Source organism: Lacerta agilis, chromosome 8 (assembly GCF_009819535.1).
Source record: "Lacerta agilis isolate rLacAgi1 chromosome 8, rLacAgi1.pri, whole genome shotgun sequence".
NCBI classification, from domain to species: Eukaryota; Metazoa; Chordata; class Lepidosauria; order Squamata; family Lacertidae; genus Lacerta; species Lacerta agilis.
This window is the reverse complement of record NC_046319.1, coordinates 37,233,214-37,247,932: the sequence shown is the minus strand read 5'-3', so window position 1 is coordinate 37,247,932 and position 14,719 is coordinate 37,233,214. Positions and strand designations below refer to the sequence as shown.

The 14,719-nt window shown below is 44.0% G+C and overlaps 1 protein-coding gene across 5 annotated transcripts in view; it reads right to left on the bottom strand.

Annotated features, from left to right (window-relative positions):
• Positions 1-14,719, bottom strand: part of ANKRD11 (ankyrin repeat domain 11) — a 197,595-nt gene that overhangs the window by 8,035 nt on the left and 174,841 nt on the right. For 2 of the 5 annotated variants that reach the window (XM_033156962.1, XM_033156964.1), the window contains exons 5-9: positions 13,344-13,514; positions 12,689-12,895; positions 10,771-10,913; positions 9,989-10,136; positions 1,522-8,306 (exon numbers count right to left, since the gene is read on the bottom strand). In XM_033156962.1, coding sequence (XP_033012853.1) covers positions 1,522-8,306; positions 9,989-10,136; positions 10,771-10,913; positions 12,689-12,895; positions 13,344-13,514 — 7,454 coding nt within the window. The remainder of the gene's footprint in view (positions 1-1,521; positions 8,307-9,988; positions 10,137-10,770; positions 10,914-12,688; positions 12,896-13,343; positions 13,515-14,719) is intronic. The other 3 variants (XM_033156963.1, XM_033156967.1, XM_033156966.1) reach the window with 2 other exon arrangements.

The window sequence follows — 14,719 nt, the reverse complement described above, 5'->3', positions numbered from 1 at the left end:
TTGACCAATCTGACCAATGAAGTGTGTGTGTGAAACTTCAAGTTTAGGATCAGAGTTGTAAGAGACACTCTTCTGACGTCTGGGAGAGACTTGGGGAGTGTGGGCTGCCTTTACATTCTGAATAGCTTATAAAGAGACTGTCTGGAAAACGCAAGGTGTGTGGGTCTCTGAGTTCCTGCATTTCAGGAAGTTTAGAGGGTCTGCCAGAGAAACAAGAAGGAGGTTTAACAAACTGAAGAATATTGTCATCTTTCTATCGTCCTCCTGGTGGAAACATGCAGATGGGGACAGATATACCCTTGCTTTAAGTCATTAACATACTGTCTTCTCTTGTATATTATTTACTACAAAGCTCGATGACTAAGCTCTTTAGCGACGAAACGTCTGATTATTGTAGAGCACTGAACCACTGGTATATCACAAGTGGACTCTTTATTACTGTGTTTGCAATGGTTCAAGACAACATCTATTTTGGAACAAGAAGAAATGAGCACTGAACCACTGATACATTACAAGTGAACTCTTTATTTACTGTGTTTCCAATTATTTAAGATAAAACCTATTTGGGAAAGAAACTACTTTTGTTATTTTTATGGACGTTTGTTGTTTGTTTATGGATAGTTGCCTTGGTGATATTATCTTGTGTCAATTGCAGTAGTCATTGTATCACCACCCTGTTCATTGTTTTATTGCTAGAGAAATGAGTAAGCAGATTTGATATTGGACTACAAAAGCCCTGCTTTCCCCAGCAAGTTGTGCGTGTAGGATGGACCGAGGAGTGCTGGGTGCACTGGCTCAGATCCTTTTAAAAAGGAATTATTTTGGTGCATCCCAGGTCTCCTATCTGGGCTGCAAAAGTAAGTGGGAGGGTGGTGGCAACAACTACAGGAGAGTAAAACCTACTGGCATCACTGCAGGGTTGTTGTGTTGCAACTGGAAAAGGAAAGGAATGTGATAGGCTTTCTCGAGTGTTCCCCCTTCCACACAGCTGCTAACTCAGTATTGTTTACACAAATGGCAAGCAGCTGCTTTCCAGGTTTTCAGGCAGGGGCCTTTCCCAGTGCTACCTGCAACTGAACCTGGAATCTTGTACACAACAAAGCAGGTGCTCAACCGCTGAGCTTTCTGAGTTTTACCTTCCTATATACTCAAACAAAGATCTGCAAAACTTGTGAATGTCTGTGCTTAATTGCAGATCTGCTTTCAATGTCTAGAATGCCTGATTTGGGGTTTAGTGAATTTTAATTCACATCCATCGGTCTGCACACACCACAAGCAGCAGCTGGTCCACCAGTGCCCAGGGATGTGTGATGGTGGGTCCTTCCTCATATGAAGTGGCAGCAGATCCGAGTGCACTAGCACTGATTTGGGGTCTCTGCCGAGGTAACAGAGTTCAGGTATACCTTCCCCAGGGCTACAGCATGCACTTGTGATGCAGGAAGGGTAGATATTGCTGGTGGGGTTGGATTTTCCCATGCTAGCACGGTTTATAAAGACAGCAAGCAGTGTAAGGTTACTCACCACTGGAATGTGCAGCTTGCTCAAAGGTTTGCCATCCAGCAGGTATGAGCCTGTGTAGGTGACATACTCAGCATAACACTGGGGTGCCTGGGGAGTGATGTAGCAGAGAATTTTCCGCTTCTCCTCAATTTTCTTCCTGATCTGTAGGTACTCAAAATAGGGATTGGACCTGTCGCTGTGGTAAGGTTCAATGTCATCCAACTTGATGGCATCAACAATTGCAGCCAGTGTCTGTTGGATCATCTCCCGTGTCTGCTGGGTGGAGGTGTTGATTTGCTGCTGCAGCTGCTGATTGGAGCGCTGGAACCTGCGCTTCCGCGGATGTTGTGCCTGGGCATCTTCCTCCTCTGAAACACGCCCCTTTGCTCGTGTTGAAGGGGCAGAAGCAGGGGGCAACTCTTTTTCAGAAGTAGTAGTAGTAGTTGTTGTTGTAGTAGTAGTAGTTGTAGTAGTAGCAGTAGTAGCAGCAGCAGCAGCATTCTGTTTGTTTTGATTGGCAAGCATCTGGGCTCGGTTTCTGGTGATCCGTTGTGGGATCTCTTCGATTTTGGGGGGCTTTGGGGTTTCAGGGACTGGTTTGGGTGGTGGCTCTGTGGATTCTAACTGGGTACTCCCTTGCAGCACTTCTGTTTGAGAGGAAGGGATCTGGCTGTTGCTTCCAGGTACCACTATGTCTTGAACATCAGTGCTCTCAGTTCTGATTGCTTCGCTCAAACTAGCTTGAGAACCACTGTCTGATGCAAGAGTAGCTGAGGAGAGTTCTTCACAACTGGTTTCCTCCTCCTTGGTCTCTGACTGAGCAAGATCTGCTGGTGTCACCTCCTGAATATTCTGGGGAGCCTCCGCTTCTTCTATATTTTTCTGTTCTGGGGCACTTGATGCTTCTGGCACAACTTCTAGTGAAATCTCATTGGCCTTTTGCTCATCAGCTTGTAGATATGGCTCCTCAGGAAGGATGCTCTTTTGGTTAAGAGTTAGGTCATCCTGCTTGTTTGTAGCCCCCAAAGACACCCCAACATCCACAAAGTCTGCACTGGTAGTTTCCTGTTCTGCCTCATGAGTGTCTTCAGCTGACTCTGCCAATTCTTCCTCTGGAACATCTTTTGATTGAAGTGGCAATCCTGGTAAAGAGAAAGGACCCAGGTCTAAGTCATCCTCTGAATTTGGAAATGGATCAGGCCATGCAGCTTGTTCCTCAGGATTTACAGGGGCGATGGTGCTCTCTTCCAAGTTTTCAAGAGCATTAACAGCCTCCACTTTTGATTCTGCTGGCATGCTAGCTGGCTGCAAAGGTGTGTCAGATGCTTCCTCTGGAACAGGCTTACTACCATTACTAAAGAAAGTGTCTAATCTAGCAGGGGAATCTGCATATGAAGCCTGCTGTTCTGCAGTCACCATTTCTGTTGGAACAGCTTCTTCAGCATCTTCCTTTGCTGTATCAAGCCTTGATTCAGTCACTGAGAGAGAGTATGAAACGGGGGAACTGGGATGCAGGGAATCTGCAGCAATGAAGGGCACAGGTGTGGGATGTGGGATGTCTGGAGAACTGAAAGGTTTTGGGGAATCAGGGCCCTGTTGGGGAGATTTAATGAGCAGCTCTGATCCCACTGTCCAGCTGACAGCGTGATCAGAAGGATTGCCAATCAAACTCTGAGGCACAGGAGGATCCAAATTTCTTGTTGGAGTGGTCTCCCACTCAGTACTATTCTGTTCCGGAATACTAGAGCCAAACTCGTTGTCTTCAATTGGTGGTAAAAAGCTGGACTCTGGGGGCATAATGGAAGCAGTTGCCTGTTGCTCTTCTGTGGCATCCAAAGGCAGGCCAAGATCTGGAGGGAGAGCACTTTCAACAGAAGGGGCAAGCAGCTCATCTCTATGAGAAGGGGAAGATTTGGCTTGCAATCCAGAAAATACACTTTCAGGGGACTGAACAACATTGCCCGCAGTTCCTGGTGCGCAATGCAATGCCTCTGCTTTAGGGGATGGGACTCCATAGTCTGGTGAATAATATTCTGGGGACAAACATGGGAACTTTTCTATGGGAATGGAGGGTAGAGATACTTTCTCCTCCATCAAGTGCTGAACTGGAGAATCATAATTAGAAGTGGCTGGGACACTTTGCTGCCTGAAAAATTTGTCCCCAACATTGAACTCTTCCTCTGCTGCTCTTCTGATATCTACAGACATTGAACGGTGAAGATTTGTAGAGGGAATAGTCCTTGTTGGGGTCTGACTTGGGTTCTCCGGGAATCCACTTGAAGAGTTGGAATATCTGTCAAAGAAAGATGGAGAACATGCGTTCATGGACATGGTGGATATGGGCAATGAATGCTGAGAGTCAGCACAGTCAAACATCAGATCTGTGTAATCTTCGTTGCTGCAAGATGGAGTTCTTGGTGTCTGCATCACCTCTTCATAGCTTGGGCAAGAAACAACAGATGCTGGTGTTGGAACTCCTGTTGGCCGGTTCTGATCTGGCCTTGGAGACGCAGGTAGGATTTCCTTCAGTTGGGGACCAGCTATCCAATCCTTGGAATCCACCCCAACAACAGGTTGATTCTTGTTATCTGGGGATACTACTGGAGCCAGTGGGCCTAGATCTTTGAGTTTCTTGTCCTTTAACTGAGTGTCAGGCGCTAGTGGTTTCTTTGTAGTCAAATCCAGACTCCTCTTGCGCATATCCTCATTGGCCTTGACTTTGTCTTTTAATTTGGGGTCTCCAGATCGATGCCTCATCTTCTCCATTTGTTTCATTCTCTCTTTGTGTCTCTTGTGGCGCTCTTCAATCTCAAGATCTTTTTGGCTCAACATTCTCTCAAAGCTGGTCATCATTAGGTCACCATCTCCCAAAAGCTTTTCCCTAGGTCTGATGTCCTTCTTGGTGCCTTCTTTGGGTAAGGTTATTTTATCATTCCCGTTGCTCATTTTAAGACACTCTGATTTGTCCTTTTCTTGATTTTCCTTGAGTCGTTCCTTTACTTTGAGGTCATTAAATTTGGGTGGTTCCTCTTTTGATTTGTCTTTAAGAGTGATCACTTGAGAGCTATCCTTGTCTTTGGCAGACTTCTGCTCCTCCTTATGGTGCCTAAAGAAACCATCAGTGTGTTTGTCTCTGTGCTTCTCTCTCTCCTCCTTCCATTTTTCTTTATGCCTGTCCCTCTTCTTCTTCTCTTTGGTTGTGCTGACTGTGCTGGAGCTGTACGCTTTGTCTTTCTCTGCCTTTTTTGGAAGTTCTCTTTCAGCATCATTCTTTTCCTTTTTTTCAGGAAACAAATATTCCATGTTTTTGTCCAGTTCTTCTTCAGCCTCTGTTTTTGTTCCATAAGAAATACTAATGCCTTCTCCATCCATGGCAAAGTCCTTCTCATACTGAGTAGAATCTTTCCTGTTGCTGGAGTCTTTAAACTCATCTGTTTTATCTTTCTTTTCAGCTTTCTCTTTCTTTGCTTTTTCCTTTTCATGGCTTTTTTTTGACGAGGATGAAGAATGCCTGTGCCTCTCTTTCTCCTTGAGTTTATCTGGAAGGCAAGGCAAAGGCAGAGACTCCTTAAATTTCTCTTCAGTGGCATCTGCAAGTGAAAGGTTGGAAGACTCAAAGATATTGGTGAGTACGGGGTCTTGCCCTCTGTCTGTGAAGCTATCAGAAGAAATCTCACTGATTTTATCATTGGAATCATCTCTGTATTCATTGAGGGCTTCTTCCTCCAGTTTCTCCAGCAAGCTCTTTTCTGCTTCTCCACTTTTTGAAGACCGTTTCTCCTTGGTATACTCTTTATCTAGCTTTTCCTTGTGCCTGTTTTTAACCTTCTCTTCCCCAGCATGTTTCTTTTCCACTTTTTCGGGGAATTTCTGCTTTGCCTTCCTTTCTTGGGCTGAGTCCACTGAGCTTCTCTCTTTCCTGTCTTTATACTTCTCTACTGAGTCTTTGTCCTTCTTCTCTTTGTGTTTTTCAAAGGAGCTTTTCTCTTTTTTCTCCTTTCCACCCTCTGGTAACCCTTTGTCTTTCTTCTTCTCTTTTGACTCTTTGTCTTTCTGTCTCTCAGTGGAATGCTGCCGATCAGAGGAGTATTTCCTGTGCTTGTCAGGGACATAAAGGTCTCTCTCAGCTACCATGCCATCGTCTTTGTCTTGCATGCTATCCATACGATGCATTTCGCTCCCAAGGCCCTCTCCAAGTTTGAACCCACTTAGGCTGTAATCATCCTTCTCATCTTCGCTTTCATCTGTGAAGATATCTAAGATGTTATACCATGTCCTCTCCCGGCCTTTTTTCTCATCCCTCCTCTCATGGAAATCCTCTCTATCTCCAGAAAAGTTCTTCTCTTTCTTCTCTTTAACTTGGTCTAGTGAACCCTTTCTCTCTTTATCTTTATTGTGAGGATCTTTATATTTCTCCTTTGTATCTTTCTTCTCTTTAAAACCTTTATCTAATTCTTTGTCCTTCTGGGTTTTTTCCAGCAAAGCTTTCTCATTTCTCTCTTTGTCCTCTACTTTGGATTTCTCCTTGTACTTTTCTGTTTTTAATTTCTCTTTCTTGTCCTTCTCTGGCACATCTTTCTTCTCTTTTCCTGAATGATGCCTATCCCAGTTCTCCACATTTTTCCCACTAAATTCGGGTTCAGATTTTTCTTTGAAGAATGTTTCACAGCCATAGTCTTTAAATTCATCTCTGTAGGATTCTTCTTGTTTGATTTTAACTTCTTTTCTATCTTTAGAGCTATCAGGCAAATCTCTTCTCTCTCTGTTAATTTCACTAGCCTCCTTTTCCTTTCTCTCTTTAAAGCTTTCAGCAGAATCTTTTCTTTTCTTTTCAGGCAGATAACTAGAAATACTTTTATGCTTTTCAACTTGGTCCTTTTTCTTCTCAGAGTTCCGCTCAACATATTCCCTCTCTTTCTTTTTTAGAAAAGTGTCTTTTTCATTACGCTTCTCACTGTACTCCCTCTTATCTTTTGCTTTACTATCCCGCTTCTTGTCTTTTATCTCCTCCTTCACCGTTTCTATGATGAGTTTTGTCACAGTGTCATTTTGAATTTCCCTGTAGTCTGTCACTGGCGAATCCCAGCTATCCTCTCCTTTGAAATCAAAAGAAGAATCAGATGACAAATCTGAAAACCACCGATCTTGCTGATCATCAGAGAGGCTGAACTTTGTGTCCTCGCTTTCTAAAAACTGGTTTTTATTACTAAACTCTTCAAAGTTGGGCTCCTCCCTGTAACCTTTGTCTTTTTTACATCTCTCTTTCTCCTCTTTCAGGGCTTTCTCCTTTTCTGGTTTTGCTGGTTTTTCCTCCTTCGGTTCATTTTTCTTATCAGACTTGAACTGCTTGTCCTTAGATTTTTTCTTTCGCTCTTCCTTATGTATTCGAGGTTTTTCCTCTTTAGGAGATTTCTCCTTTATGGGCTTCTCTTTTTCCAATCTGCTGCTCTTTTCTTCTCTGAAAGTTTTACTGAGATCTTTACTTGCCTCCTTGGCTTTTTTCAAGGATTTCTCCTCTTTAGAGGTTTTTCCAGCATCGTCTTTAAACAGCCACTCCTTCTCCTCAGATTTAGTTTTCTGAAATTTGTCTTCCTTCTTGAAGTGCTCCCTCTCATGCTTAAGCACTTTGAGCTTGTTCTCAACAGGGCATTCAGTCTCCACAATCAAAGCCTTATCGGTCTTCTGCTTAGAGTCCTCATAGTCAAAAGAAAAGGCCTTGATTATTTTAATGTCTTGGGTGGCAGGACACTGGCCTCTCTCTTTGTTTTTGTGTTTGTGTTTTGTTTTATGCTTTTTTACAACTTTCCCCTCCTTGTCTCGCTTTGGAATAGCTCCATCAACACTGGCATGGAATGAATTTTTCTTCTCCACAATCACAGCAGCTCCATGTTGGGCACGCTTCTTGGGCTCCTGCTTCTTCCTCACAGGCTTCAATGATTCCAGGCTTGAGTCCTCAGACGTGTAATCAGACTCACTGGTCAGCCTCGTCCTTGTTGAATCCGATAAGGAACTGACATCTGACCAGGCTGGAGAAGAGACTGTTTTCCAGTTGTCTGTCCTCCAGTGCTTGGAGTGCTGCTCTGCAAGGGTAGCATTATGCTTCTGAGACCCCAAACTCCCATGGGAAGAGGCAGAGGAAGCAGAAAGGGAATTAAACAAGGATGACTCCTTTAACACCAATCTGGAGTCCTTTACACAGGTAGCACTTTGTACAGAGTCTCTGTCATCCTCCTCACTCTCCAGGTTTTCACTCTCTGATTCAGAGGAACAAAACTTGTCATTTTTTTTGCCAAACCGAACCTCTTTGCCCTTTGCTTCCTTCTTCCGCTTCTTCTTCACTTTGCTTTTCTCTTTCTGCTGTTTGGCATTAGAAGGTTCTCGAGCCTTGTTGCTGGGGAGGATAGAATGGGTTGTCAGCCGCAGCTTTTCTCCAGTCCCCACAGGCAGGCTGGTCTCCTCTTCATCAGATGTGTCTGAAAGGATACGATGGGATGCTTTCTTTGGTGTGATTGTGCTGTTTTTAGTATAAGTTTTTACTTCCATCTTGGGGATGGAAATAAAACTATTTGCTTTAGTCTCTTTCCTGTAATCCTTTTTCAGAAGATGTTTATCATCAACTGGTGGGACCCTGTCCTGCTCATCATCCTCATCGAACTCATATTCATCCTTCACAGGTGTGACAGCTTTGGGAGGCTCCTGGTTCTTGGCCTTGTGTTTCAGGCCCTTCTCAAACTCAGAGTCTGTGTTGTTGCCATCAATGGAACTGGATGGTGCAAACGAAGGAGCATCTTCCTCTTCCGAGGTCTCTGAAAAAAACAAGAGCACAAATAAAGGGTAAGGTACGACACCTACTTTCACCTGGAGCTGCAGCATCATTCTCCACAGAAACCTGCTCACAATACCTGAACAGATAATCTATCTTCCATGTGCAAAGCATAGCTGTGGCTGCTTTACCTACTCGGTGGTCTGCTGGGTCCTCTGGAATAAAAGGCCAAAGCTGCGCAGGGGAGTCAATGACAGGAATCCATTTGGAGCATCTGGGCAGAAAGGGTGCAAATCCAATAAGAGCGATTGCTGGGTGTAATATCCATTTGTTTCAAAGGGGACTGCTTCCATAAGTTGCAGCACAGCCAGACATCTGCAGTGCCAATTTAATATCAGGCAAATGGTGCATCCATTCCCCTCATCTCAGGTGCTGCCTTTTTTTAAAAAACACAGGAGCATTGGTCATGCTCAGTCCCATCCCTACCACATCCAAGTGTTTCACCCTCATACACGCCTCAAAGCTACCACACAGTATTTATACAGTGCTTTAAGGGGATTTGGTGTGCACTCCATCACTAACTGTTACAATGCCCCTATAAGGAAGGCCAGCTGTTTTCCTTCTGCTACAGATGAAGGAATGATGCTAGGATAACAGTGATTTGTGTAAGGGCATTTGATAAGTTCAAGGTGGAGGTGAGATCTGAATGAAGTATTTACAGCTCACACTCCTGGCTAATCAGCACTTCTTTGCACAGACTCCCCATCACTCTGCAACAGCTTCCTCCTACTGCATTTTCTCAAAGGCTCACCTATTCATCCCTACCCAATACAGTACAACTCTACCTTTTACAAGCTTTTACTTGCAAAGCAATGCTGGCCACAAGTCTTTTCTGCATCTCTCTTTGACAAGCAATTTTTTTAAAAATCCCATCCCTGCTGAGCTTCAAAACCACCTGCACAGTGTATCATTATGTTACAGCATAGAACATGTGGCTTGGGGAGGAGGCAGCAAATAGGCATCACAGTGCATCTTATAGCTGAGGCTTGTTATAGGCAGAGGAGAGGGTACCAGCTGAGTGTGGATGCTAAATGTGGGTATCTTACTCCATTCATGATACACACTTAGTCTTCCTGACCTCACTTAGTATATGCATTAACTGTGCTACTTCTGGATATGTCACACTGCAAAGTTGTCTGGCAAAGTATCAAATGGCCTGCTTCTGTCTCTTCATGTGCTGTTTGGGAGACCTTGACTCTATTACAGGCAATGGTGAGAGGCAAATTGATTGCTTAACCTCACAAATAAATTCTAGTGAAAGCAAAATACTAAAATCTGATCTTCCTCAGGATCACGAGAAAGTGTTGGTAAGTACTGCAATCACATTCAGCCTCTGCTCCACCAACCTTAGGATGAAGAACTGCAAAGCATTCAGTTTCACATTAACCTGGAGCATTTATTTGAGTCTTTGTTAGGGAGCTGCCTAGTCTTTGATTTCCAATGATGGGCTGTTGCAAGCATGTAACAATAGAGAACATATGCAAATCTCAAGGGAGCAGAGGTCATTATTAAAGGCCCTGAAGGCACTAAGCAAAAGGTTTCAGGGTATGCTCCTGGCACAATGCAGCCCTCTGAAGGTTGTGTCATGTCTACTTATATCCCTACATTATGCATGGAGGTACAGGTTATTTGCACCACACCCTTCTGCCACTTCCCACCTCTTACCTGTGGAGCTCTCTTCACTGGAAGGATATGTGGCTTTCCCCAAGAGCAGATTGATCATTGTGGGGGAATTAGCTACTTTTAATGGTGTCTCTCCCCTCCTGTTAAGCTGGTGAGGATTTCCTCCATAATGTAACAACAGTTTCACCACCTAGACATAAACAAAGTCTCATTAAGTTGCATCTATAATGGACACAGGAGCAGAAATGAAGATTATCCATAAGGTTGACAAACCAGCTCACTATCAGCTACCGATAAAGTAGCTTAAAGTCTAGCACATTGATCAGAGAAATATGAGCTAAAGCTAAGTGGTAGGGAATATGCTCTACAAATATAAGATCCTTAGTTGAATTCCTTGCCTCCCTTATTGCAAAGGAGATCATGTAGAAGGCCCTTGTCACTCAGGGTAGGCGATAAGCAGCTAGATATAGACATTGGCCTGCCTCAGTATAAGGGAATACCTTATCCTTACATAATCACCTTACCCAGTTTGTCTCTCTTGTTTCTCTGGGACCGAACAGGGTAGCTACACTTCAAACACCTAGAAATAAGGACACTGGATACATCAGGAAGGTGACAAAGACATTATAGCAGAGACTTGCATTATTGGAGGTAAGTGGAAGGCAAAGGCTGCAACTTATCCTCAACCACAAGTTTTCAATAGTAGGAAGGAAGAATAAACTAAAAAGTACACAGTAAAGAGCTGAAGAGCCTGATGGTGGCCACAGGGAGAGATCATTTGGGCCTGTGTAACAGCTGACTATTCAAATCTGGCAAGAACTGACCTTGTAGTGCCCATTGCTGGCTGCATCATGCAGCGGAGTGTCATCATCCAAGCCCTTGGTGTTGACCTCGGCGCCTGCAGCAAGCAACTGTTTTGCAACGTCATAGTAACCCCTGTTGCATGCCTCATGCAAAGCCGTCCAACCTGCAAATGCATATACAAAACATACGCATGACATGGATGGCATATTTCAAATCAGTAACTATGTCACACAGCAGTGCCTCCATTGATTATGCTGGCTGGCAGCACAGAGGCTTGCCTGTAGAACCACCCGCCAGCCCTGCGTTAGTGTAAAGACATCAGAAGCTTGACTCTTGCCTGGTATTTAGCCCAAACAGGCTCTTTTGTCTGGCAACATAATAAATACATCCAGCTCCCCACTAGAAATAAGGAAAGAACAGAAGTTTAATAAAGGGGCATGAGGGAGGAACTATCTCTTGATGTAGAAAGATGGTCAATGTTATTTTTCACAGAATTCCTGTTCTCACCTGAACCTTAGTGTCTGGAATATTAACAGATAGCTGCAATGCCACAAACAGGTCTGCTTGGCTTTCTGGTGGCTTTGCAGCATCAGGTGGTAGGTAGAGAATGCTGCCACAGAAACAAGAATACCAAATTGCAATGAATAAAAAACTGAAGCCTCCTGGAATGTAATGAATCAATGATGCTAACTGGTGGATTTCCAAATAGAATAATCCTTAAAAGTTTCCCCAAAAGAGTTATTTCTACAACTACACTACAGTCATACCTCGTGTTACGTACGCTGCGGGATGCGTACGTTCGGGTTACGCACCGCGGTGACCCAGAAATAACGGAACGCGTTATTTCCGGGTTCGGCGGTTCATGCATGTGCAGGTGCGTCAAATACAGCATGTGCAGAAACACCGGATCGCGCTGCGCACATGCGCTGACGCGGCGCTTCATGATATAGACGTCACGGGTTACGAACAGGGCTCCGGAACTGATCCCGTTCATAACCAGAGGTACCACTGTATTAGAAAGCCTCTGTATGAGTTACTGAATGAGTGTTATCTAGATGCATAAATGACTTATAATTAGTATGTGTCTTGATCAGAAACCAGTAGTAACTATACAAGGCTCAGGACAAGGCACTTGCTGCTCATTACAGAAGTGCAGTGAACCTTAACCTATGCATGGTGGTGCTAGGCCATTTCAAATAAGCATCTATTGTAGCTTCTGAATTGCATACTAAGATAGCAAAGCAGCAAGTCCTAGATCTCCCAATGAACACAATTTGGCACCTGTTAAATTTTGCACAACAGGAGTTTTGGGCAAAATAATGGGACATAAGAGATTAATTTGGACTACCTAAAGAATTGGGGGGGGGAGAACCTGATCGACAATCATTAGCATGTAAAGGTATCACAGTGGCTGAAGCTTGGACAACAGAGGCTACAACAATGCAGTTGAAAAGAGGAAACAATAAAAAGAAAAGACAGAACAGCAGCAAGTATCAGGAGGGGAAAATACAGCATAGAAGGTGAAAACGTTATAGGTAACTAAGCTCTGCCACAGCTAGAAATATGCAACCAACATGAAATAGGAAAGAGAAAGTCATAGATAGAATCCCTGATCCAAGGCAATGGATCTGTTAGGCCTCCCCACAGCACTCATTTTTTGAAACAGTGACAACATCACAAGGCTCCTGGCAGCAAAAAAACAGAACAAAATACAACACATCCCCAAGCTGGATCACTGTTCAGCAACTTACTCTGACTATTCCACTGCAGGTTGCTCACCTACTCCTCTGATGAATCTAGTCCTAGTTCTTAATTATATAGGTGCTAGTACTGTATAATGTTTTCTTCAGCGTCTCAGCCAAGAAACAATTGTATTGTTTATCTACCCCCACCCCCCACATACTCCAGCAGTCAATTCAGAATGATTAGAGTGGTTACCTGCAAAGTCTTTTACATTGACGTCTGCACCCTCAATAATGAGTTCCTTGATGCGTCGGGCATCTCCTCGGATAGCTGCCCGGTGCAGCCGAGTCTCTCCACGTTCATTTCTCTTGTTTACTTTATCTTTGGTTTTGGAGGCAGAATTAGGAGTTCCCTTCTGACAAACTGTGGATTGAGAGGGATGCTTTGGTGTTGTATCTACTGCTGGCAGGAGAGGTGGGGAAAAGCACACATGAAGGAGGAGTTCAGTTCAAAGCCAAAACCCCAAAGCCTTTAGAGGGAGCTGTTGCCATATAGTTACAATCTTGCCTTGAAGCAGAGGAAATGGCTGGGGGATGGGGGGGATGGGAGAGTTAATCTTTCCAAGCAGAGGAATGCCTCTGCAGGCACAATGGAGACATTAATGGAAGGCTGTGATTAAGCAAATACTGTAGAAAGCAGCTGTGGTTCCTCTCAGGAATGAAGGGGCCTGAGATCTAAGGGAAGAAGTGAAGTCGATTCACTAGCTGCAAACTGGGGAGTTCTCCAAGCCTTGTATGCAGAACACCTAACTGGATGTTTCTGAGATCCCAGCTAAGATAGCAACTGCAGACTTTGAGGGAGAACCATAAGGGCCTAATTCTACCTTAAACACAAATTATACTGTCCACACCTGGGCTGTTTGCAGACTCTTCTGCTGTCATCTGCATAAGAAGGGCAACCTGCTGGCGCTCAGAGAGCGGATAACCTGCACGGATTCCTGGAAGTCCCATTCCGAACAGCAGGCTGGGCTTCCGAGTTGCGGGCTCCTTTTTAATCCTCTTCCTTTCAGGACCCTGCTTTTCTGTGAAAACAGAGATAGAGGGAAAAAAATGCAACTGAAATTCATTCGTTGTGAATATATTTGCTATATTTGCTAACGTCAGCTTCCCTTACGGAGTGTGTTCAAACCTTTGCTCCTGGCAGTGTCAAGATACTGAAGATGCCTTTGTCTAACTTCCTGCAAAGTCAGTCCTAAGGTTCATTGTTTTTATTTTAGAAAATTTATATCCCTGTTAAAAACAGTACGCAAGCTGGCTTACAAATTTGAAAACAAAACATACCACATCTTAATAAATATCAATGAAAAGGGAGAATTGTGGCAACTAGAAAAACAGCAGGGTCAGGGTTAGCATTACAAATTTCTAAACAGGCAGTAACAAGGTTGACTGGGCCTCCCATAGAAAAGAATAACACCATTTAGGTGTAGCCAGGGAGAAGGCTCTCCCACACATCCCACTTGTCTTGCTTCAGCCATAGTTGGGATGAAGAGAAGACCTTCTACATCAGATCTTTGGGAGCAGCAGGATGGTACACAAAGAGGCTGCTCTCTGGGTTACCTGGGCCCAGGCTTCAAGCATAGTCACCAGCCCCCTGAATCATGCCCAGAAACTAACTGAAAACAAGTGTAGCTGCTGTAAAATGGGTGTGGTATGCTCATTAACACACAAGATGGAACATCTGTCAAACTCAATACATGGTGGAGGATAGGTTTAGACTTCTTAATTAGACCCTTGCAATTTGCCCCTGCCCATAATTATTTTACACCTATCTCTGTTTAGGATTTTGAAGGAACAGAAGCAAGAGGTTTCCTGATAGGAAAAGCAAGGACCTGGCAATTGGTCTGCTTAGTAAAGCAGAACAGGAAAATTGCTAGGGAAGAGTCAGAGCTGCTGTAGTGAACACCATCAGAACCTTTAGCATACTTCAGCAGCTGATGAGCACCTTCCCAAATAACTAGTTGAAAAGAAAAAAAATTGGTGGCTGAGTATGGACTGGAAATAATGGGGCCACTCATCAGCTACTTGGGGTAAATACAATGGGATGAGTGAATAGATACGTGCTTAGCAGGCACACTTTTTTCATAATTGTGTGGAAGTGTACACACTTTCTGAGGCAGCCCATTAACAAGTTAAAACAGGTTGTGCTACCCCAAACCTTAAGAATCATAGAAACATAGAATTGTAGAGTTGGAAGAGATTCCAAGGGCCATCTAGTCAAACCTCCTGC